Below are 22,968 nucleotides of genomic sequence, written 5' to 3' on the forward strand. Positions count from 1 at the left end.
GCGCCAACAACATGCGTTGACGCGGTCAAGTGCCACGCGCTCGGCCTCTCTTCCGTTAGGCAGATAAAAGGCGGCATCTGTCTTTATTGTCTGAGCAAATCCCCTCCGCCATTGACCGCAGACACTTCACATGCTGATGCAGAGCAGGATGTATGGATGGAGGCCTCCGCTGCTTTGTTCCTCTAGGGGAGACGTTATGCAAATCAAACAAACCGTTTGTGATTCCCATCTCTGCAGACAATTAATTATAGCATATTGGTCAACTGCCAGTGCAACAAACTGGACTTTTCTTCTGAGGATTGTTAATTCATTGAAAAAGTGATAATAGTGTGTGAGCTGCCCAATATTTTAAATATTCCAAACTTATGGAAACCAGTTCTTTTTTTCTATCTTGTTTTGGAAAATTCCCAAAACTGAAGCAGGCTTTATGAGACTTAGGCAAATGTTTAGTGCAGCTGGCAATCCTTTTAACTAGGAAGAGCCACAGAAAAACAGAGGAAGTGGAGGAACAAGCCTTTGGATTATCTAAATTCATCAGCAGCGAGGGTCCAATAATGCTTTATTTAAAGTTGTCGAGGGGCCCGGTGCTGATTTGCATAAATCGTTGGAAAAGTAAGAAAGAGCAGTAAAGGTGTGTTCAATCCAAACCAGAACAATAGAAAAGTATTGAAAAAGAACAATAAAGCCCCTTGTTTAGCTGAAGTTGATCTGTCTCACACTGGAAAACCATGATCAGTGTGTTTTGTTTAAAAAACTGAGTGGTCTTCACTTAACAATGGCAATAAAATGCTAAACTGATGGGGCATGCCAGGCTAACAAAGTTAGTTGAAGTCACCAGGGTCTTGGATACGACTGTGCCTCACATCTTATCACCTTGCGATTATGTCAAACAATATCCAAAAGCTTACCCCATAGATTCCCTCACTGCCTATCGGAAAAAATAAATGTGCATGCGTCTAGGGGAGAAAACTGTGTGCCAGAGACAAATTACAGCTGAATACTGGCAAAGAAATTGTTATGTGGAAGATAGTTTTTCCTTTACAGAATACATTACATTATACAGCCGGTTTATGTGGGATTTTAAGATGACTGAAAATCTCCATAATCATTTAAATTCAGTGCTCCGATAAGCATGCAAGAGGACAAACGTAATTTAACATATACTGCATCTTCTCTTGGGCCACTTGTTCTCAAAAAAGCATCTGATATTGTCATCTGATTATAAACCTTTCACCTTATTATTATTATTATTATAAACCTTTCACAGGTTTGGCCTTAGGCCTACATTTGTGAAATTTCTGACCAATCTGTGAAAAATGGAAAGAAAAAGTTAACTGGTCTACATGAATTTAAGAGACCTGATTTATTCTTTCTATCTTTTAAATGCAAGAAGTCTGAAGTCACAGATGATGTAATCCCTCCACCCATTCACTTTAAGTACTTTTTGATATTAGATTTTAGTATTAGACATTTAACATGGCTACCTTTCCAACCACAAACAACCAAAAGACTAGTCTTCCTCTTAAAACATGATCATATGGGTCATGACAGAACCCAATCTCTACTTTTGGTCTGTGTGAAAACGCTATCTGGGAATTCTGGCAGTGCCCTAAATCCTCCTGGGGCCCCCAAGTTTTTTTTTTTTTTTTTAATTTGACCCTGCGTAGCAAAGAAAACTACATAAACACACACAAGTCTCTCACGTCTCTCATGTTTACAGCCCCTGCCTGGTACCACGTAAACCCCCCCCCCACCTCCCAAGTTTATGAGATAGAATTTCAATCGTCTCTCCTTTTCCAAACTCGTAAACACTGTAATGAGTTTCATTTGCTTCGGCTACGTTGGGCTCAAACCGCTGAGGTGACCGCAGCAGTGTTCATAAAGATCACAGGGAATCCTGTCTCTCACACACACACACACACACACGCACACAAGAGCCCACTTCTGTTCAGCACATGCCAACTCTGACTGGTGACTCCTACATTTGGTGTGAATTTCCAGGCCATTAATTTGGGGAGCATCACTTCTGAAGGAAACTGCCCGACATTTGTGGTTCCTCTTTCAAACGCTCTCCATTAAAGCCCCTATTAACCAGCCCACACTGCATAAATCACTGCTTAAAACACAGAAGAGACACACGACAACAACATGCTCCCCTGTCTTTTATTTCAACAAACGCCAGTGGTATGTACATCAAAACACATCAAGTAAAAAAAAAAAAAAAAGTCATTCACTGACAATAAATGTGGTTTGCATTATTTTCTTTTCAGGTCTCAAACTAATTGATAGATGAACTTTGAAGTTTTCATGTCTGTCAAATGATGGCGAGTTTTGGTGGACTTGTCTCACTTATACTGAGAATTAAACACTGTGGTGGAAGTGACTTTATTTTAGGTCAGCAGTTTGTTAATGAGGCCAGAAAAGGCAGGATTTCACTGTATTTTAAAAATGTGCAAATACATAAAAACTTAAGAAGTAATGCCTGAAAATGTGCGACAAAAAATTATTACTCAGTGTCTACTGACAGGCTTCTTCTGGAGCTTTTGACCACATGTTGTAGCTGATGGAGGGAAAACAACGTGCAGTAGAAAGCTGCTAAAAACCTGGATTATGAAACCTGATTTATTTTATCAAACTATTATTTCTAAACTGAGATTTTTTAACGATTTGACTCTTTTCTCTGAGGTGATCAATGTAATCTTTCACATTATTACCATAGTCCTCCAATCCTCCATGATCCAATTCACACACTTGTGTGGTTGTAGATCATATGGTGCTACAGTTGAGAATGATAGTTTCATATTTTCCAGTTTCTGTCCATCTTCATATGTGTCTACTGAGCTGAAATTAACTACCAACATGTCCAGTCATGCCAGACCAGTTTAAAATTACTGTTTCTATTGAAAGCCTCCTTACAGTTCATGTATTATTTGTTATTGTCTGTCTGTGGAAAAGCCTTTTTAACTTTCACTGCATATTTTCCATTTAAAATTCCAAACTGTGTCCAGATGTTTAATTTGCAGATTTTGCCCAGAGGTCACCACAATGTGGCCGAGCAAATCAACCTCTAAAATGTGTAACCGGCTATTTTCCAAACTTTTCCAGACTGTTTCTTTGTAAACTCTCCAAGACTCTCTAGACATCTTACATACCTTTTAGGACTTTCTGGACCTGTTCAGAAACACAGCATGATGGGGCATTTGGGGAATTTGGCTGCTTTTTGTCTGTTATGGTGCTTATCAGTTCTCAGTGGGATGAAATAACAGCAGTGTTGGGATGAAAATGAAACCTGACACCTGAAAAAAACTGTTTTTACATTTAATTCAAAATGTGATAATGACAGAACGCACACAAACTCATCCGTTATTGCCAAAAGTTGGGGTGAGCTGACTGTAAAAGCCTGCAGTAATTCGGTTTTACATAACCGCTTTGAACATACCATAAACTCTCTAATTCACACAAACACACATACCATTTCAAAATAACAAAGTTTTAAAAACAGTGAACATTGTACAGCGACCACATTACCCCCTCCCCCTTATTAAACTGTTTTCCCCTGGAAACACTCAGCTAATGTTTTCCAAAACTCTCTCTCGCTCTCTTTTTCCTGCCTTCATCCCACCCTCGTTCACTCTGGGCCTCGGGGCTGAAGGGGTCCGCTTCATATTGTCTTCATTAAAGCTGCCGAGCATCGACCTGGTTTGGAAACTTGGTGTCTGTGTGTGTGTGTGTGTGTGTGTGTGTGTGTGTGTGTGTGTGTGTGTGTGTGTGTGGAGGAGGCTGAGGCTGCCGGTTCCTAAATCACATTCTTTAAGTTCCCTGTAAACAAGACAAAGAGAGAAATAAGAGTGGTGGAAGGGTGGTGATCCGCGGGTGAAGACACACATGTAACAAGATGACAGAGAAAGGTCAAATTCATCACATTAAGCGGTAAATGGTGCTAAATTCACATATTAGGGAAAACCAAACCAAAGATAGATGAGTATGGGGGAGAACAAACACACTGAAAATGCAAAACAACATCTGGCTGAGGTAAGCCCTGTCGCTCCCGAGGAAATTCAAATATGCAAACAAAGAATCAAAATGTAAATGACAACATTAAGAAACACTGGGAGTCAATTTGCATGAGGACACACTGGCTTCCATGTGTCACACACACAAACACACACACACACACACACAAACATTTTGACACAATAGCTGCATAATAAAGTCTAGTCATCAGTTTACTTCATGTTACACTACAAACAATGCCACTTTGTTTGTCTGTTGTCATGTTAAATTGCCTGATTGAGCAAAATAAACATACAAGTGTCTGCAACACACACACACACACACACACACACACACGTTCAGTAGATGAGTTATTGCCCTGACGCAGTGAGGGAGGATGTCCTGTTAGTTGGCCATTGTGGAGCTGTCACTAGACCCTTTTCATGTTGTGCCTGCAGTGACAACAGCAGCAGCAGCTTTATCAAGGACCAGACTGGAATAAAAGAATCTGAACGGTTTAATGTTCGTCCTCTGGATCCTGATCACTCTGTCTGAACTTGGTGGCTGTGAGTTGCACTTGCCACAATGCTGTGTTGGTTTCAATGCAAAAAAAAAAAATCTGTATTTGTCAAAGTGAAGCCACAGAGACAGCTAACACATGTCTTTATTACAGTTTTTGTATGTCCACTACAATTGACATCTGATAGAAAAGTGTAAAGTAACAAACATTATAATGAATGTTCCCATTTAGGGGAGTCTATATTAGTTAACGGTGATCCCTCACTATGTAAATCCTTTTCATTACTTTCTCTGTGGATAATCTATTTAGATTATACAGTTTTCTATATATCTACAGTTGGAGGACATATGAACTACACTTTCTCAATAATCTAAACAGAATTCTGTAAAAACACCAGATTTATTGCAATTGCCTCATCATGGACTAGTTTGCACATAGAGGTGCACGCTAAACGTGCACAGACACTTTCCATCCAGTCTGATGGCGTTTGAGTGGATCTGCCAGGAAGAATAGGATAACGGCTCCAGATCCAGGTGTGCAAGGCTTGTAGAAACTTATCCGAGCACACCCCAAAGCTATAATTACAGCTAAATGGGGCTTTTATAATATGCTGATTTATGTGCCGAACACTTTTGTTAATGAGTTTCCAGCTCTTGATCTGATCTTGATCTTGATCACACATCACCATCAAACTCCGATTGACTGAGCTCCACAGGAAATCATGGTGTCTCCTGTGTAGTTGGATTAACATGCAGCAGCTGGTAGGTTTAGTAATAATAAATATATAAAAGTATAATATAATTTACTGTTTTAGCCTTTGGGACTGGTGGTCAGACAATATAAACAATAAAAAAAGGTGTTTTACATTCATTTCTGACATAGTTCATAGTAAATATTTAATTGAAAGATATTGATGAAGAAAGAAAAATCTGCAGAATGACTTTTTCCATTCTCTTTTACCCCACACCAGCTCTTTCCCTTACTTTCTTCATCACTTTGCTTCTTTTTCCAGATGTAGACGGTAAATTCTAGAAAAGTGACGACTGTCCACAGGGGCCTCTGATATTTACTACCAGCAAACGTTAATCCATCACAGTGTCTGTGGGTGGGTAAGCTGCATGTGTGTACTGTTGTTATTTTCGTGTGCACGGTCTCATGGATGGATGTGTATCTTTGTGTGAATGTGCATTATTATATTTTGTGTGCGTGTGTGTGCGACGTGTGCACAGGGAAGAATTAATGAGCAAGAGAAGAAGACTAGAAAGATGGATGGAAGAAGGATGTAAAGATGCTGCAACATTAACTACTCACACACACACGCACGCACACACACAGATAACACAAGATACAGTCACATAGATAGGCTGTCACTTTAAATACACAAACACACACACATGCAAGCAGTCCCCAGGGAAATTATACTACCAGAATGTCATAAACACAAAACTGTGAATACAACAGTCAGACAGCTGCCACCGCCTTTGACAATCACCTAATAAAAATCACATTTTAATTAATACAAAAGCTTAACAAGCCTCAGAGAGTGTGTGTGAGAGGGAAACAATAGGAAAAACTGAGTCATTCTGAGGAGCATTTGAAGACAAAGCACACTGTGCCTTATATATTTGCACTAGCATGACGCTTTTTATGCTTGTCATGCCATTTGTTTGTTCTCCCACGTACATTTACTGAAAATACACTGGTCAGTTTATGTTGGGACAATAATAAAATCCAACATGTTTCTAATGTCTGAAACAGATAGTTGTTGTCTTTTATGATCCCTGCAACTTGAATTGAGTTGCTAGTAAAGGCCTTTAATTACATTTACTGGGCACACTAGTGTTGTGACTCTATATGGTAAAGCTGGTTCAGCATTTTCCCTGCACCAAATTAAATCTGCAGTCTAACAGCTGCTGAGATATTTGGTTTTATTTTTTGGACTCCTGAGGAGACATCTTAATGACAGCAGGTCAAAATTTCTACTTGTGCAACAGTTAAGGTCTTGACAGATGCCTCTTAAACTAATTATAAATGTCCTGTCAGTCAACATAGCATCCTAATCATGTGCAAGGATGTTACCTGGCATTTAAACACAATAGCAGTTACACAACAAAGTGAAACTTAGCAAAACAAAACAAAACGAATGTGTGTCAAACAGGTCAGTTGAGTTTGAATTGTTCTAAAATGCTACTCGCAGCTTTTGGTTTAGCTATAAACAAAACCTTTCCATTAACGCTGCCCTCAGGATAAAATGTACATATTTTCTGCCTTGCTAGGGTCACTCCTCTCTTTTTCATATACTGAAACTGCAAAATTCCCTGTTGGTACAAGGTGGTATACTGTCAATGGTGCGCTGTAAGCACATATTGTCTATGATGCCTGTGTATAGTGTTGGGTTAGTGACAAAATACACATTCAACAAAATGAAAAAAGAAAGTATATTTGTGAAGATTCAGATCTCTATTGTTCCTTGGTGCCAGCAGACAGAGCAGATAAGGGTGCGCACACGCACGCACACACACACACACACACACACACACAGTCACAATGCCTACATTTCTCAGGGAAACCAGTGTTTATAGCAGCCTAGCACTTCCAAAACCATAGAAACACTTACCCACCCCAATGATGTCATGTGGATATGTTTTCCTAGAGGTGTGTGTATGTCTCTGTTACAGCCTATCCTTATTCTGTTCGCGTGCATGCAGTAGTTAAGCTGGCAGACATAGGTCTTTCGGTAATCAGAGACCAAGACAATAAGTCTCCAAACATGTCTGCAGTATTTAAAATTCTAATATGAGGTTTTGTTGTCTTTGCTTGTTGGGTGGTAAAGCATGTGTAAAAAGTGGTTTCTAATTTGGAGAGCTGAAGCTGGTAGAAGAGAGGCAAAGAGAAAGGAAGGAAGGAGAGAACAAAAGAATGAGGGAAGGCATAAAACAGATGACAGGTTGAAACTGGCCGAATCGTTGGTGTTGGAGAACAACAAAAACGAGAAGTGGACAAAAAGTCCCTGGTTTCACTTTTATAGGCGTGCAAAAGATGACATCAGGCAGCCAAGGGCACCTCATTAGATAATTTCAGTCCAATATAAGCTCTTAAGGACGAGCAAAGAACGTCAACAAACTTTTTAATATATTGTGATGACTGAAAGGTGTCAAATTAAAGAAAACCTGAAATCAACCATAAGATTGAACTAATTTACAGACCTGACACTCCAACGAGCAGCTAACTAGTACTGGTTTTCCTAAATTGAATCACCACTGACAGAGCAAAGAGGAGAAAGAGAACAATATACCTGATAAATGAGAAGAGGGGCAGATGGGAGCCAAATGCACATTTTCCCTGTTTCTCTCCATCTTTGGCTTGTCTGTATTTCATTTCTCCTCCCTTTTATTCTGTCCATCCATCCATTCATCCACCCATTCCCTCTGTTGCCCTTAATAAAAGCCGTATGACTGGAAACCAGCGATACTTTCAACCCCTCCGGTTGTGATGATTTAATGTGAGCCAACAGACCAACTGAATTTCTGCAAATAAATTTCTGTTCCCCTGATTTGATGTGAGCTGGATTTTTTTTTTTTTTTTTAAAGCGGAGAACTTAATGCTGTTTGGATAAACCTCTCCAAAGTCCAACATGGTTTTTGTCATTTGCTACAGTATGATGATCTGTTCTGTTTGAATCTATGAAGTTTTAGCTGCTAATTGGTACCATGTCCGCTCTTAATGCGGACAAAATTTGAGAACACATTTTTCCCTCTGTTCTGGCTTTGCAGTCACACTAAGCCAAAGTGTTCTGCCACTAAAGTAGAGCTCCCCACTGAATAGGTTCAACAGCAACTATCCCACCTTGTAGTCTGGATGATTCTCCGTCTTTCTTACCTTAATCTTTCCCCAGGATGTCTCCAAGGTCATTACACAATACTGGTGTTATCACTGACATGGATCATTTCCTTTCAAATGTAGCAGCAGCAAAGAAATCACTACCAAGATGGATGTATACTCAAAAAGATTATAAATGGATCTGGTGCATCTATATACTGTTGCCCTCCAACTTGAGGTGAGTAGCTGCTTGTCAGAGTGGAGGGAAAATCTATAATTTATAAAGCTCAAATAATCGTTAGTCCCCAAAAAAAAAAAAAAAAAAATCAAACAATCAAACAAGGGCTATATATACTGTGTGCTACTGTGTGCTACTATGGGAGATGGCTATGATTAGGGTAAGGGATCAGGTCAGGAGTTGTGGTGAATGACATCTCGCTACCAAAACCGTGTTTGGCGTAGATACTTCACGTTATTTCCAAAGCGTTTTTTTTTTGTATACATCAGGGGGTAGATCAGGTTGCTCAAAATTTACTGCTGTGAATTAGATAGAGGGTAGTGGTGAATGAATGAAATAGAGTAATACTGGACACAGCCACTTTGTAGGTTTGTTAGAAAGCTATATAAATGTATTGCGGAGTCTGACTTGTCCACACATGAGAAAAAATGTCTTTTACTAATCCAGATGGTGCTTCACTGTGGACCAAAAACTGTTGGGGGTGGGGTGGAGAATCATTTGACCCCTTGACATCTATAACGCTCCTGATTTGAATACCAGAACGTCTAGAAAGTCTGCCTAAGCAGATAAAGTAAAAAAAAAAAAAAAAGTACAATCTGGCCTTACTGAGCAACAACTGCTGTAGAGCCCTTAACTCAGGAGGAGGATTTTGCTGAATAAAGTCAAAATATAGTTTATGGAAAACAAAACTGGGCCTTAAATGTACAATAAATGGAGTGTGACTTGATGATTTTAAGACCCTTTTGACTTTTGTGGTTTAGAGGAAATAAAATCCATATCTGGCTTTCAGCTGCACTTACATATTTAACTGTAAAATAGTAATCTTACACTTTTCAACAGAAAACATGGTGACGTCATCAGATTTTGGACTGATTTCATTCCTCTTAGCCTTTGCAGTGTTTTCAGCACCTCTTGTTCAGTCAGTAGCGCGCACACACACACACACACACACACACACACACACACACACACACACACACACACACACACACACTAAGGAAGATTTCCTGTTGGTCTGCGATCGACATTTCTATACACCCTGACATTTATGAGACATAGAATCTGATTTATTTTTCTCTCAAAATCATTGCTATGTACGGGTTTAATGCTCGGAAAATGAACTCGACTTGTAGACGCACTCCTCGGTCATTTCTGCTTCGGTGAGTTCTTGACCTCGCCTCTTTACAATCATTCTCCTGCTGCTCAACTTTTCGCCTAAGTTTCACTCTGCCAGAGAATCTCTCCTGGGTGCTGCGGGCTGTCAGCTCTGAGACCAAAGGCCCAGCACAAAGCTCAACCACATGACTGCAGACACACACACACACACACACACACACACACACACACAGACAGACAGACAGGCACACACAGAAAAGGAACATATGAACATGTAGGAACATATATAAAGATGCAAAAAGAAAAATACCACATGTATCAAGACCCAGACAAGGGAGGTTGTGGCTTGAAGAGTGGGGTCACCAGTACATATATACATATATACATATATACACACACACACACACACACACACACAAAAGGATGTTAAGAGCTACAGGGAGGGGGAAAGAAGAGAAGAAGAACAAGTCATACTTTCATCCCACACAGAGACGTATAGAGACATGACTAGACACATGAAACCACACATAAAAAAGGCCATGCAGAGACTAAAGGGTTTTGGTTTAGTGAGCGTTCAGGAAGACACACACGCGCACACCTGTTTACCCTCCACACCCTCACCCACACAAACACCTGTGCATCCACCCAATCACACATACACCCACACACTTACCTTTGATGGTGTTGATGACCTGGTCCAGGTGCTTTGTGTCGTTGCGGTCTGGCCGACAGCTTGGGCTGATCTCCAGCGAGTAGTCAGGTCCATATTCTGTAAAAAACTAGAAACACAGAAATCATATCGCAACGATCACTGTAACCACGTCTGGATTTGCTGATTTAAAAATGATGTTTCTTTCGTCTTTTTCTTATTCATGGTGAAACTTTCATCTCTCACATCTGCACACAGTCACAGCAACAGAGTGCCAAAGTACACTTTCTCCTCTTTGTCTCTTTTTATAAAGAATGCAGCTCCTTTCCTGGAAAAAACTCTGTTTGGACTTTGTAGAATTGGATTATGAAACTGACTTGTGATGAATATTTACATGGGCTTTAAGGAATCATGTCTTTAAAAAAATGAAATAAATTCAAAACAGTGGAAAACATCAAAACCTCCCTTTCAAATAATGAACTACACATTTTTGCCTACAACCTTCATAATCCCCTTTTCAATCTTACAGATTTCTCCCCATGCTGCGGGTTTTAGCATATGAATTAATTAAATTAGTACTAACAACAGTATTTCCAATGTCAGGAGTAGATGTAGTAGTAATTGTAGTTTTTTCACAGTCTGAATTAAATTAGAAAAATAATGTAAAACAAGAAGAAACTCCTTCAGGTGTTCATTCAAATTTCATGGTGATCAAATATCTGCTGAGATCTTTCAGTTTGGATTCAAGTAAATGGAGTCATCCCTAGAGCCATGCCAGTGCGGGCTACACAAAAAAAAAAAAACAACCCTCAGAGCTTTCAGACACGTGCCTTATATTTTCTGAACTCCATGGGCTGTTGATGAATTGCATTAACACAAATCCATTAGACAGTCTAGTCTGGTTCATGTACAGACAGAAAAATAATGCAGAACACAAAGGAGGAACCACAAATCAGTCGAATGTCTACGAAGACAGCCCAGGCCTAACCAACATGAAAAAAAGTCTGACATGATTTCAGCAAATACCAAAGGCTCCTGGCATTTGAAGCAAAGTTTGAACATTTCTAAGAAAACAAAAGCAACTATCACACACACAGACACACACACAGACACACACACACACACACACACACACACACACACACACACACACACACACACAGATACGAAAAGAAAAACAGGTGGAAATCCAAAGAGTGGGTTCAACCAAAAGTTAAAACCAGAGCACGTTGGTTGAAACAAATTAATTTCCAGGGAATTTGCTGGGGCGTTACTCAGTGCCACGAGAGCAAAACAAACTCAGGAGGCCAGGTTTGACCACAAGTGCGTCAGTCCTTTCACAGGGTCTGTGGTGAAAACCTTGGTCTCGGACCAATCAGCAGAAAACACAGAGAAAGCCAAGGTGACTAAGGCCTAAAAATGTCAGACTGCTCCTTTAAGGGATTTGGTCTACATCCCAAAATCATTTCTACGCTGATGCTACGGTCATTTTAAAGACAGGGATATCTTGTTTGGAACTAAAACTCCTTAGTGGATTAGATGGATGTCATTAGAGAAGACTTCAGAAAGTCTTTTGGCAACCCACACACACAAACAGGCCTGAGCAGATGTACACACACAGTTGAGCTGAGCCAACATGCAGCAGGAGTGTACTTTTGTTTACTTGAAAGACAAAAGCCACTCTGTCTTTGTTTAACAGCTCTGAGTGCGTGTGTGTGTGTGTGTGTGCATGTGTGTGTGTGAGTCAGAAAGAGGGAATGCATGCGAGTGTGTAGTAAATGTAGACTCTGTGGGTCTATGTGTGTCTTTATATAAATGCCAATAGATATTTTGCTTATGTGCATAGATGCAATAGTAATGTGTGTGTGTGTGTGTGTGTGTGTGTGTGTGTGTGTGTTAGTGTCTGTTTCTAATTAACTAAGATGAGTTTCTGTCTTACCTCCGGCCTCAACAGAGATCAACACGAGAGTCGTTATTTAACACACACGCATACACGTGCACACCCGCAGTGTATTCCCATGAACCCAGTGCTCTGTGTCTTGCTGTCTGGTAACGCACACACACACACGCACACTTGCACACAGTGTCCTGCTGTCTGCTTGTTTGGCTTGGATGACTATGGGGAGAAGAGAGAGGAAGCGAGGAGAGCGGTGCAGACGCTCCTAGAAGAACCACTCATTTCCCTTTAAATATCGCTGTGACATTTTTCTAATACTGATAATATTTCGTAGACTACAGACTACAGACAGCAGTGCTGCGAGACAAAAAAAGAAAAAGGAGCAATGCTGTGAAGCCAGCAAATGAGATAGAGAAGACGATAAAAGAGACTTCAGTGTGTGATTCGGTGACGCAGTGCATCCACGTCACCTGGACAAGGTCAGGAGACAGAATACACCCGCTGTCTGGCTCCCGTGTCTCTGGCAGAGACTCACAGGGAGATAAATAGTGGAAGGTCCCTGGTTATTTACCATGGAGTCCTTAACATGGACCCTCTGCCCATCATTCAGTATTTGTATGTGCCCGGTCGTACGAAAAACACCGGCCTTGATGCAGACTTTATGACAACATTACGTGTGTATGTGTATTATTTGTGTATGTCTGTCTGTAACCCCAGACAGCAGAAGTAAATCTTTCTATTTTTATTACTACTATTATTAGCAGCAGAGACAATTAACAGAGACCTCGTGTGTCAGTATACTAAACTGTACTGTTCTTATTAACTGTGTCTAAACCAAGACTGAATACCAATGTCCAGGAAAATTATTTATCAGCTTATAACTGTAGTCGAAGCAGCAGTATTAGTAGCAGTTTTAGCTGCAGCTGTAGAAAAGTACTAAGTTGAAATAAAGCAGTAGTAGTATTTGTTAAAAGTACTCATAATATATGTACCCCCATGTTTGTAAAATGTGCATGTATATTTATATGTGTGTGCATGCTGCTGATGCAAGCTCGTCTGCGAGTGGAAAGACAGAAAGTTCGAGCACATGTTCACATGCACGCGCCCATCTGTGGACAGTAATGTGTGGGTTTGTGAACATGTTTGTTTTTACAGCAATCAGCAGGATCTCCAGCTATGACGGATGCTGAGCTGCACAGCAGAGGGGAAAACCTCTCAGAAAACAAACGGACTCTGTCCGCTATCAAGCTGCTATCTAATAAATGTTTTCAACAACGGAAAAAAAACACCCCTTATCCAAATCAGTCACACAACACAGGTACACCTCGTGCTTGCTTGCTCTCTCTCTCTCTCTCTCTCTCTCTCTGCATCTGGACTTGATCCTACATCTTCATCAATCCATCTTTTCTGTCTGTCAGTTTTCCTTTAAAGAACAGTCCCCCATGATTAGTATTGGGGGATGATATTCAAGGCTAATAAATGCTGTTTTGCACCACGATGAGTAAAATATATTTTCCTTGTGTCTCAAACTGACTCACATTGCTTAAACTTAACGTTTTTTTAATCTAAAGGAGTCTACTGCTCAGTTTAGTGACAAAATCCATATAGCAATTAAAAACGCATTGAAATCTGTGAATGTAAAAATAATAAATATATGTTTTATGTACCCCGGTGACCCGAGTACATTTTTTTGTGTCATTTTGTAAACTGATGAATTTCCCTCATTTTAACGCACGCACTCTGCTCTGGTGATGTTTCCGGTGATTGAGCCTGTGGCTCTGGGAGCCAACACATCCCCGACGGCAGCGAGGGGCTGGACAGGATGTAGCTGCAGACAGGAAAAGAGGAAGTAGGAAGTCCAGAGGCGGGACGCTTCCCTGCTGCCAATCTGGGACCAGAGACGTCCTCCCTTCCTGTGCAGCTCTGACACAGACACACATTCATATTTACTTCTGTTGATTTCACTGGAGATGAGAGGAATTCATGCAAGGTAATAGCCAATGAGGATGATTTTTTCATTACCTTGCTGACACAGTAAAAGAGCATGATAGTTAGGTTTTTTTTAAATTAACTAATTACCTAAAATCTGGAAAACTAAAAAGTATTCCAAAGAAGTTACATTTTTATGAGAAGAGTTGGCACTGCCACAAGAGAAATAATTAATTGACAGTTCCGGTAGTTATCAATATTTTATTATGTCCCAGTGGCTAGCTTGCTAATTATCTTGCTACAGCTGTTAGTGGCCCACAGTCTCAGGAACTTAATGGTATGTCATAATGGGTTGATACGAATAACACATAATCTAATATAGGCTATAATGCACCTTGGATGTCACTGACACATTACTTTCTAGTCTTTAAAGTAACATATACAACGGTTGCTATGGTAATAAAAGTTAAGTTATTACCCTTATTATGGGGAAATTCCATTACCACCCAAAGTGCACACACACAGCGGTGAACACACACACACCGTGAGCACACCCCTGGGGCGGTGGGCAGCCAGTGCTGTGGCGCCCGGGGGGCAGTTGGGGGTCCGGTGCCTTGCTCAAGTCTCACCTCAATCGTGGTATTGAAGGTGGACGGGGCGCTGGCTATTCACTCCGTCCCACCGACAATTCCTGCCGGACCTCCGACTCCCTATCCATTAGGCCACGACTGCCCCCAAAAGTTCAAGGTAAACTAAGTAGACCCCATACTGTTGCCCTATGATTCACACACAGATTGACTGTGGCACTCTCACACAATAGAGTGGGGGGCGGGTAGTTAAGCAGAATCTGCAAACCACTAACAGACAATACAAGTCAACGAGAAGGGTTACGACTTTCGACCTGGTGGCACAGTTCCTGGTTCAAACTACAAAAGGCACTTTTACTTGTGTTTTCATTAGATATTGCAGCATAATAAGTGTGATAGAAGCAGGACCATTGTGTGGGTTATCTGCAGGGTAATATTTTGTCTGTTAATCAGTCAGTATTGCAGCACTATTGTTGATGTGACTGGCCAACTCTGACTGATGTTTGTGTTTTTTAGACTACTATTTTTAGTAGTTTGGCTAAGTACATGCCAAAAAATTGTACACTCACCCTCTTGGATTCTGAGAAAAAAAGATAAGGTTGATTTCATTAAAAATAAACTCAAAGTATTTTAAACAAAAGTGAAACCAACTCAAATTTGTTTGGAGTGAGTTGAGTGAGATTTAACCAGACAAAAGCATTTGAAATGTCTGTTTCTGGATGTTTAACACTAGATGAAGCATAATTCATATTATTTCAGTTTAACAGATTCAGTATTTGTCAGTTAAAACAATAGAAAAGCAACTGCACAGTCAAAAACTAATATTTGAATTCTACTTGAGTAGAATTACTTCTACACGAAACTTGGTGCAACGTATAAACTGATAGTTCACCAGTTATTTTCTCTCCTTTAATGGTCATTTATTCACCATACAACTGAAACACAAAAATGTTATAAAACAGTACAGTACATTATCTGACTGAGATGAATGTGTGTATTCATGTGATTTTGTCTACAGTAGAGCAGAAGGATGGGTGGGCACACAGACACAGACACACACACACACAGACACACACAGACACACACACACACACACACACACAGAGAGGGGTACAAAGGTAGTTTTTGTTCCCCGTGTCGCTGGAACGTTGCTTTGCTTGGTCATCGTGGATAAATGCCCCTCTTATCAAGCACAATGAGCACAGACAGAGCCATGAACACACAGACAGACACACACACACATCTGTTAAAAGTTGTGGAGTGCCACAATTCAGTACAAAATTGCGTTCACAATAGATCAATAATGCCTAGTAAATTGGAAAAAGAAGCCAATAAGCACTTAGGCATTCAAGTTAGAAAAAGCAATTAGGGTGTTTTTTTCTTACATTATTGAATTCAGGGAGAAAATGTGTGTGTGTGTGTGTGTGTGTATATACTCGTCTTCATCATTTATAGCAGCTGCCCCCCGTGCTGATACTTGCTGTGTTTTCAATGAGCGTTTCTTAATGAGGTCAAAGGCTATTTAGGGCCACCGGACGCCGACGAGGAGAAACAAAAGGGACCTTCATCAGTCGTGTACACACACACACACACACACACACACACACACACACACACACACACACACACACACACACACACACACACACACACACACACCTTTTCATTAATTTGACCAAGACGAGGACCAAAAATCAGTTGCCGGAGTGAAAGGCAGAGAAGAAAGACAGATGGTTCTACTGATTTTTATTTGGAAAGAGGATGGGTGTATTTGATTTGTTAGTCTAATAAAAAACCGAGTGCAAGTGATCACATGTCTTTTCTTTTACAAACATAAATTAGTTTGGCATTTTTCTCTTTTGCTAAATTACAGCATTTTCACTCACACCTCAGTGGGTACATCCACACTATGACCTAACTATGGTGAATCACCACATTAAGTTCCAATTAAAATAACTTTACCCAGAAATATTTATTTTTTCAGCAGGAAACGATGCATTTTAATCTTCATTCTCACTGAACAATAGACCATTGGTTTCACTGATTAAAGCTGTTTCACATCAAACGCGAAGGGGGGAATTAAAGCGCTCCGTGATTACTTATCTAAAGGAATAGTTTTTGGATAATACATTTATTTGCCTCTCTCTGAGACTGAGATGAGAAGGACTATATCAATGTCATATGTGTGTGTGTTACCAGTTAGCGAGGGGGAAACAGCAAGCTTGGCTCTTTCCAAAGTTAAAGAATCTCACTAATTAGCATGACGAATTTAGGGGGAGTCTGTAATGCTGTAACTATTTCTTGACCAGCTGCACTTTATACTGACGCCAACCCCATACTTAAAGCATGAAATTATTTTAAATCTTCTCTTCTCATTCTTGGAAAAAAATAGAAGCAATTAAGCATATATCCTATAATGGTGAAGTATTCCTTTAATACAGCTATTAAAAAGTGACTCCTCAAACAACACCATATAAGGTATTGTAAATAAGATTCAACAAGAGGGAGAGAGAGGAGGAGAGAGAGGAGATTGTTTTAGAAGAAGCACACAGAGGTGAACTGTCAACACTGCTCCCATTCACTTTTCACATATACACAGTGTGACTCACCTGGAGACAAACCCCTTTATTGAGAAGCAGACGGCCAACTTTGATTAGATGGAGTGACTCAGCAGGCAGCGAATACAAGGAGGTGTGTTTGTATTTTTTTAATTTGCGTGTGTGTGTGTTAGTACAATGAATGAGCGCAATTGTGTTCATGTGAGAATATTTAAATGTGCGTGAGTGTCACCCTAACAAATGTGTGTGTGTTGTCATACCTCGTGATCTGGTATCTCAGAAGAAAGAGTCTTTCCCAGCACTGCCGCTGTCAGGTAGGTCCAACAACGAGCCGTATTAGCCAGGTTATACCCTCCTGGTGAGACACCCAGACAGAACATTTAGGAGAGGTCAACTATTATGGGTTTATATGCTTCATATATGTCAAACGTTAACTACCCTCTAGGTTCTCCACTGGCAGGCAAAAAAGCTCACTTTAAATTGCGTAACTATTTCATCTGAATTCATCTGTAAGTAAATATAAACACTTAAGCTGAAAAACAGGGGGAATGAGCTGATATAAAGGGAGAGAAAACATTTTCAAATTTAGCATGTTTAGAGTGGACATGCTTAAAGTCTGACTCGCTACGGCAGACTGGAAGCTAACAAGACAAAATGTTAGGTCAGAAAAGTTACCAACTCAACAAAAGACAAATAGAAAGAACTAAGGATGAAGAGGATGGGCTCCAGTAAAGTAAAGAGAAGGAAGGAGAGGAGGATATAACAGAGAGAAAAGTATGTAGGACAGAGAGGGAGGGAGAGAATGGAAGAGAGGTGGGATTGTAGTTGAGTAAAATGGCTTCATTGTGTCGTATAATTAGTAGCTATCATCTGGCCAAGGGCTGAGGGGTCTGGAACAGACCACGATGTGTCTGTGCAAGTGTGTGAGTGTATGTGTGTGTGTGTGTGTGTATTTAACTGTGCGTAAGTGAGTGAATCACTTGGATTCAAACATGAAAACACACACAAAAGACATTGTACATTATCTATGTTTCTATAAGAGTATTTAATTACACCAAATACACACCTGCTCATTTACAGGAACATACTCACACACAAAAAACATTCATACACATCTGTACAGAGGTAAATAAAACATAACTTCAGCCAGAATAATAAACATGCACATGCAGCGTACCTCCTCCCAGCAGTAGTGTAGGTAGCTGCCACTGCAGAACATACTGCAGACACTTGCTCACCCCAACTGGGGTCATGTTAAAGGAGCACATGGGGTCCCCCGCCATGGTGTCGGCACCCAGCTGCATCACCACAGCCTCTGGGTTAAAATGTGCCCACACTTCCTGCATGACACTGTGAAACATAACAGCAGTTAACACATTGATACTGGGTCAATCAGAATTCAGTATTTTAACTATTTTAACTATTTTAACGTCTGGAAATGATGCTAGCAGGTTTTATAAGTGTACTGTTAGCTGTGTCAGCATTTTACTGCGGACCCAACTATAGTATAGCGAACTCAACTCAAGTGATGGAACACTAAGAAGAAAACAGATTTTCTCCTCAGGGATCACTGAGGAAAGAGCATGTCTTAAAAGCTGCCTCTAAGCTGCATGGGAAATTTGTAATATGCTTCCCCATGTATGTGTGTGTGTACCTGGTAAAAACCTGGTAGTATCTGTCATCCTTGATACCATCCTCTAGTGGGACATTCACAGCATACCAGCGACCTTTACCCAGCCCTGTGTCACACAGGTCACCAGTGCCTAAATGTACACACACTTATCTTACATTGTCTCATAATACACATATTCTTATTAAAACGTCTTATATTTCAAAGATCTTACAAGGACTGACCTGGGAAGAATCCAGGAGAGAACTTGTGCAGAGAGACGGTCATGACTTTAGATGTGAAGCTAAAGGCATCTTCAACACCTGCAGAGAGACAAGGGGAGAGAAAAAAAAATTTCATATTTCTTCTTTCTACCTAACCTGACAAATGTAATAAACATGACAAAATAAAGACGAATTAAACACATCCAGCGATCGTGTGCATTTTGTTTAATTTACTGTTTGTGTGTGTGTGTGTGTGTGTGTGTGTGTGTGTGTGTGTGTGTGTGTGTGTGTGTGTGTATGTGTGTGTACCATCGCCATGATGCAGGTCAACATCCACATACAGGACTCTCTCGTATTTCTCCCTTAGTTTGAGGATTCCCAGCACAGCATCGTTTACATAGCAGAAACCTGATGCTTCATCCCTGGCACAGAACAGGAGAGGAAAGGTCCATTGTAATGCTTTGAAATTCTGACCTTTACCTATAGCACCCCCATCAGGTCATTTGATGGAACTGATGAAAAAGTTGATTTTTTTTTTTTTTATGCCTAATTATCTAAAATATGTGAAATTCCTCAGACTTCATATATTGTGTCCTGTATAAATAAAGAATAAACAAAGACATGGAGTTGATATCTATTGACAAAAAAAACATATCTCATTACATTCCAACATCATGTCTACTTTCAGAAATGATAAAAGTGTATTATAACGTCTTACTTCTTAGCATGGTGCCACCCCCCTGCCCAGTTGATGGCCACATCACACTTCTGGTCCAGCAGACACTGAGCTGCTGTCAGTGTAGCACCACCTACTGCTGCTGCATATTCAAATATGCCCTCCACCACTGGACAGTCATAACCTGTATGTAGAGAAGCACAGAGAGTAGGGAGATATAGAGAAATAAAATGGGTAGAATTAACAGATCTCAATGACAAAAGTTTCTAAGTAATTATGGTCAGCAAAATTATTTTTGCCATTTCTTACCCAGGCCATAGTCGACTGACTGGGGGTCATCGTTGTCTCCATCCTGGCTGATTTTTTGCAGATGCTCCAGGTAGGAATCTGTGTGGAACTTTGCCATTTCCTCTATGGTGGCCACATGAGGCTTCACAATGCTGACAAAAAGAAAACAGCATTAAAGTTACTGTCTACAGTAATGTGTCATGTAGTGGCCGAGTATCCAATAGAGGTGCTGTGGAATGAGCTCAGATAGCTGTTCAACGCAGACATCCTCAAAAATATTAGCTGAAGCAGCTATTAGGAAGACTGGTCCAAAATTCCTCCAAACACCTAATCTGCAGCTGCAGAAAGGAGGCTTGACCAGTTATTAAAGCCAAGGCTTCACTTCTGTGTCCCACCAGCACAGCAAAGGTTTACAGGGTGTGTTCAATAAAAAAAAAAAAAGATTCTAATTGTCCATGTGTTCTTGGCCTAAATATACTGTCTTTTAATACAAGTGACAGAAAACCAGGTGATTACACCTTAAAGACTGAACTGACAGTTCATAGTAACCCAAGGTAGCATAGTACTTAACCAGGGACATTTAAAACTCATACATATAAAAAGGGATTAATCAAAAGAAAATACTAATAAACTAGTGCACCAAGAGAAATCAAGTTATTTAAGACATTGGATATTAAAGTTACCAAAATTAACATCCTGGACATTATGTGCTGTTTAAAGAGACTGATGGAGTTTAAGGCTGCAATTAATCATTATTATATGATAAATTAACCTGCAGAATTGACTGCATTCCTATTAATTATGTAAAACGTGAACAATGAATGACACTACTGACACCTAATCACACTACAAGGAGAGAAACGACTCACCTCACATGTCCGAGCAGTCCATAGGCCTCTATCAGTGAGTGGACCATACTCGCCTGGAGAAGGAAAACAAATAGAGACCAGTCGTTAGAAAACAATGTCTGAACCATGACTGAAAAATACAATTAGTTAGCTTCAAAAACTCACCCGGTTTGGCACTTTGGATAAAGTGTCGCAAGTCTCGATGTACTCCGGGCTGTGAACATAAGCGACTCTCCGTTTACTGCAGCTGTCATCGTCACTGTCCGCTCTGCAACTCATTTACGAAGGATCGAAGAGAAATAAGTTGCGCTTGAAGCTAAAACAAAGTCACAGCTCAGAGACGAGAGCAGCGTCTTGTTCCCACATCTGGTGTCACATCGTCAACACTCCCCCCCCCTCCTCCCGGTAAAGGCGTTTCAAGACGACTCTAATAAAATAATATAAAAACTATCTATATACTTGAGGGTAGTTTTGTTTCGTTTTAAAGAAGGATATTTCTAGTTTTTTTTTGTTTTAGGTAAAGCGTAAAGCTGCTTCCTTCCTAACGGTCACACAACACCGAATCCCAGGTTCCGCTGAGCGTCCGGATGTTTTTTAAAGTGGAACGCATACCTAGCAAGAGGCATTCTGGGATTATTTGTAGTCTTTTATCTGAATGTACAACTGCTGATAAGTATGTACATCAAAATCTTGGTAGACGTTCAATGTTTTAAAGGAGAAGCTATGAGAAAGGAGAATCCAGTATCAGGGTAAAGGTATTTTTGTTTTGATGGCAGTGAGATTTAATTAGGAAAATAGCACATTCAATAAAAGGAAGCGTACTGACTTCAAACCAAATTTCAAACCGAACACTTTCGTTTTTTAAAATTAATTTAATATGGGACCACGATTAAAAGACCTTCATGGTGGCGGTCCCTGAAGCATGGAAAAGGAGAAAGGTGGTCGCTAGAGGGCGCCAAAAAATAGTAAGACAATAATCTTTCTGAAATACTATATCGAATATAAAATGTCATTTAGCATTAAACACTGTCATTTTAAACCGTGACACTGGATATTTCCTTGATAAAATAATAATACTTTTATAGTGTTTTGCTTCAGTTTGGTTCATATTTGAATTTGAAAATATCTGCCACAGTGGCAGTGTAAAGGGATAACGATCTAATTTTTAACTCTGTTACTGTTCCTAAATGTTTACTAAGACGCCAGTTTTATTGCTTTCACTTTTTAACTAATAAACTCAGTGCCTGTACTGCTGATGCTGTTCTCTAAACACGGAGTGGAATAGATTTACACCAATGTCAAAGCACTTCCAATCAGGAATGGTGACACTTCCGGTTAAGAAAGTAAAACTATTTTGGTTTAACTCGTCCCAAGAACACCGAAGACACCGATGTGATCATTACTGTTTTCTGAAAATTGTTTTTATTAACCTTGAGGAGGAGGTACATCCTGCAATTAAAATTTACAGCTTGTATGTAGTACTTTTAAATTTATTTAAAGTTTTAAAGACCTATTTAGTCTTGGGAAAATAAATCAACAAATCATTTAATATCTTCTTATTTGAATTTCACTCTTGGGAGTGTGGACAAGGTATAAAATGTAATTTAAACATTAGTATAAAAAATATAATTTGCAAATCAGGCTAATCCAACGGAATCATACAAAAATGAAACAGGTTACCATGGGCGTTTAACTAAAAGCCTGTCTGTGACCTAGATGATGCCAAAATAATATAATTCTTAAAAATCTATTCTAGAAGATATTTTTGTGGGACAAGTACTGTCTTAAACCCTTCACTTTATTAAGCCTTTTCAACTTACTTTAACTAAGAAAGACAGGCTACAGATGCATAAAACAGATTGATATGAACACATTTGTGAGATAGAAAAGTGTTATAATATCTACAATATTTGATATACAATCAAATGACACTAGGACTGTGTCTGTGCTATTAATTTGCTTGGATATTGTACATTAAAAATATTTTTGCTTACTACAGAATGTGACATTTTAACAC

The 22,968-nt window shown here is 39.8% G+C and overlaps 1 protein-coding gene across 2 annotated transcripts; it reads right to left on the reverse strand.

Annotated features, from left to right (window-relative positions):
* Window positions 1-2,151: 2,151 nt before the first annotated feature.
* hdac8 (histone deacetylase 8) lies at window positions 2,152-21,348 on the reverse strand. 2 transcript variants are annotated; one of them, XM_026298913.2, is made up of 12 exons: window positions 21,117-21,348; window positions 20,973-21,025; window positions 20,125-20,255; window positions 19,858-19,999; window positions 19,449-19,561; window positions 19,161-19,238; window positions 18,961-19,069; window positions 18,484-18,656; window positions 17,567-17,661; window positions 10,360-10,465; window positions 3,774-3,819; window positions 2,152-3,743 (listed from the first exon to the last, which is right to left on the reverse strand). In XM_026298913.2, the coding sequence occupies exons 1-11, from the start codon at window positions 21,228-21,230 to the stop codon at window positions 3,797-3,799; spliced, it is 1,137 nt and encodes a 378-aa protein (XP_026154698.1). In that variant the 5' UTR covers window positions 21,231-21,348; the 3' UTR covers window positions 2,152-3,743; window positions 3,774-3,796. The 2 variants fall into 2 exon arrangements, with proteins under 2 accessions (XP_026154698.1, XP_026154697.1); XM_026298912.2 differs by having other exon boundaries at window positions 2,152-3,819; window positions 21,117-21,347.
* Window positions 21,349-22,968: the final 1,620 nt, after the last annotated feature.

The sequence above is a fragment of the Mastacembelus armatus genome, chromosome 18 (genome assembly GCF_900324485.2).
Source record: "Mastacembelus armatus chromosome 18, fMasArm1.2, whole genome shotgun sequence".
In the NCBI taxonomy this organism is placed as follows: Eukaryota; Metazoa; Chordata; class Actinopteri; order Synbranchiformes; family Mastacembelidae; genus Mastacembelus; species Mastacembelus armatus.

What these genes read in the sequence shown, in the direction of transcription:
- hdac8 (XM_026298913.2), bottom strand. Translation starts at nt 21,230, where the DNA reads ATGAGTTGCAGAGCGGACAGTGACGATGACAGCTGCAGTAAACGGAGA. An exon ending in GGGTGGCACCATGCTAAGAA is followed by an intron (nt 19,562 to 19,857) that starts GTAAGACGTTAT and finishes GTTCTGTGCCAG; the next exon opens with GGATGAAGCATCAGGTTTCT. An exon ending in CTGAGATACCAGATCACGAG is followed by an intron (nt 10,466 to 17,566) that starts GTATGACAACAC and finishes CTGTGTTTCTAG; the next exon opens with TTTTTTACAGAATATGGACC.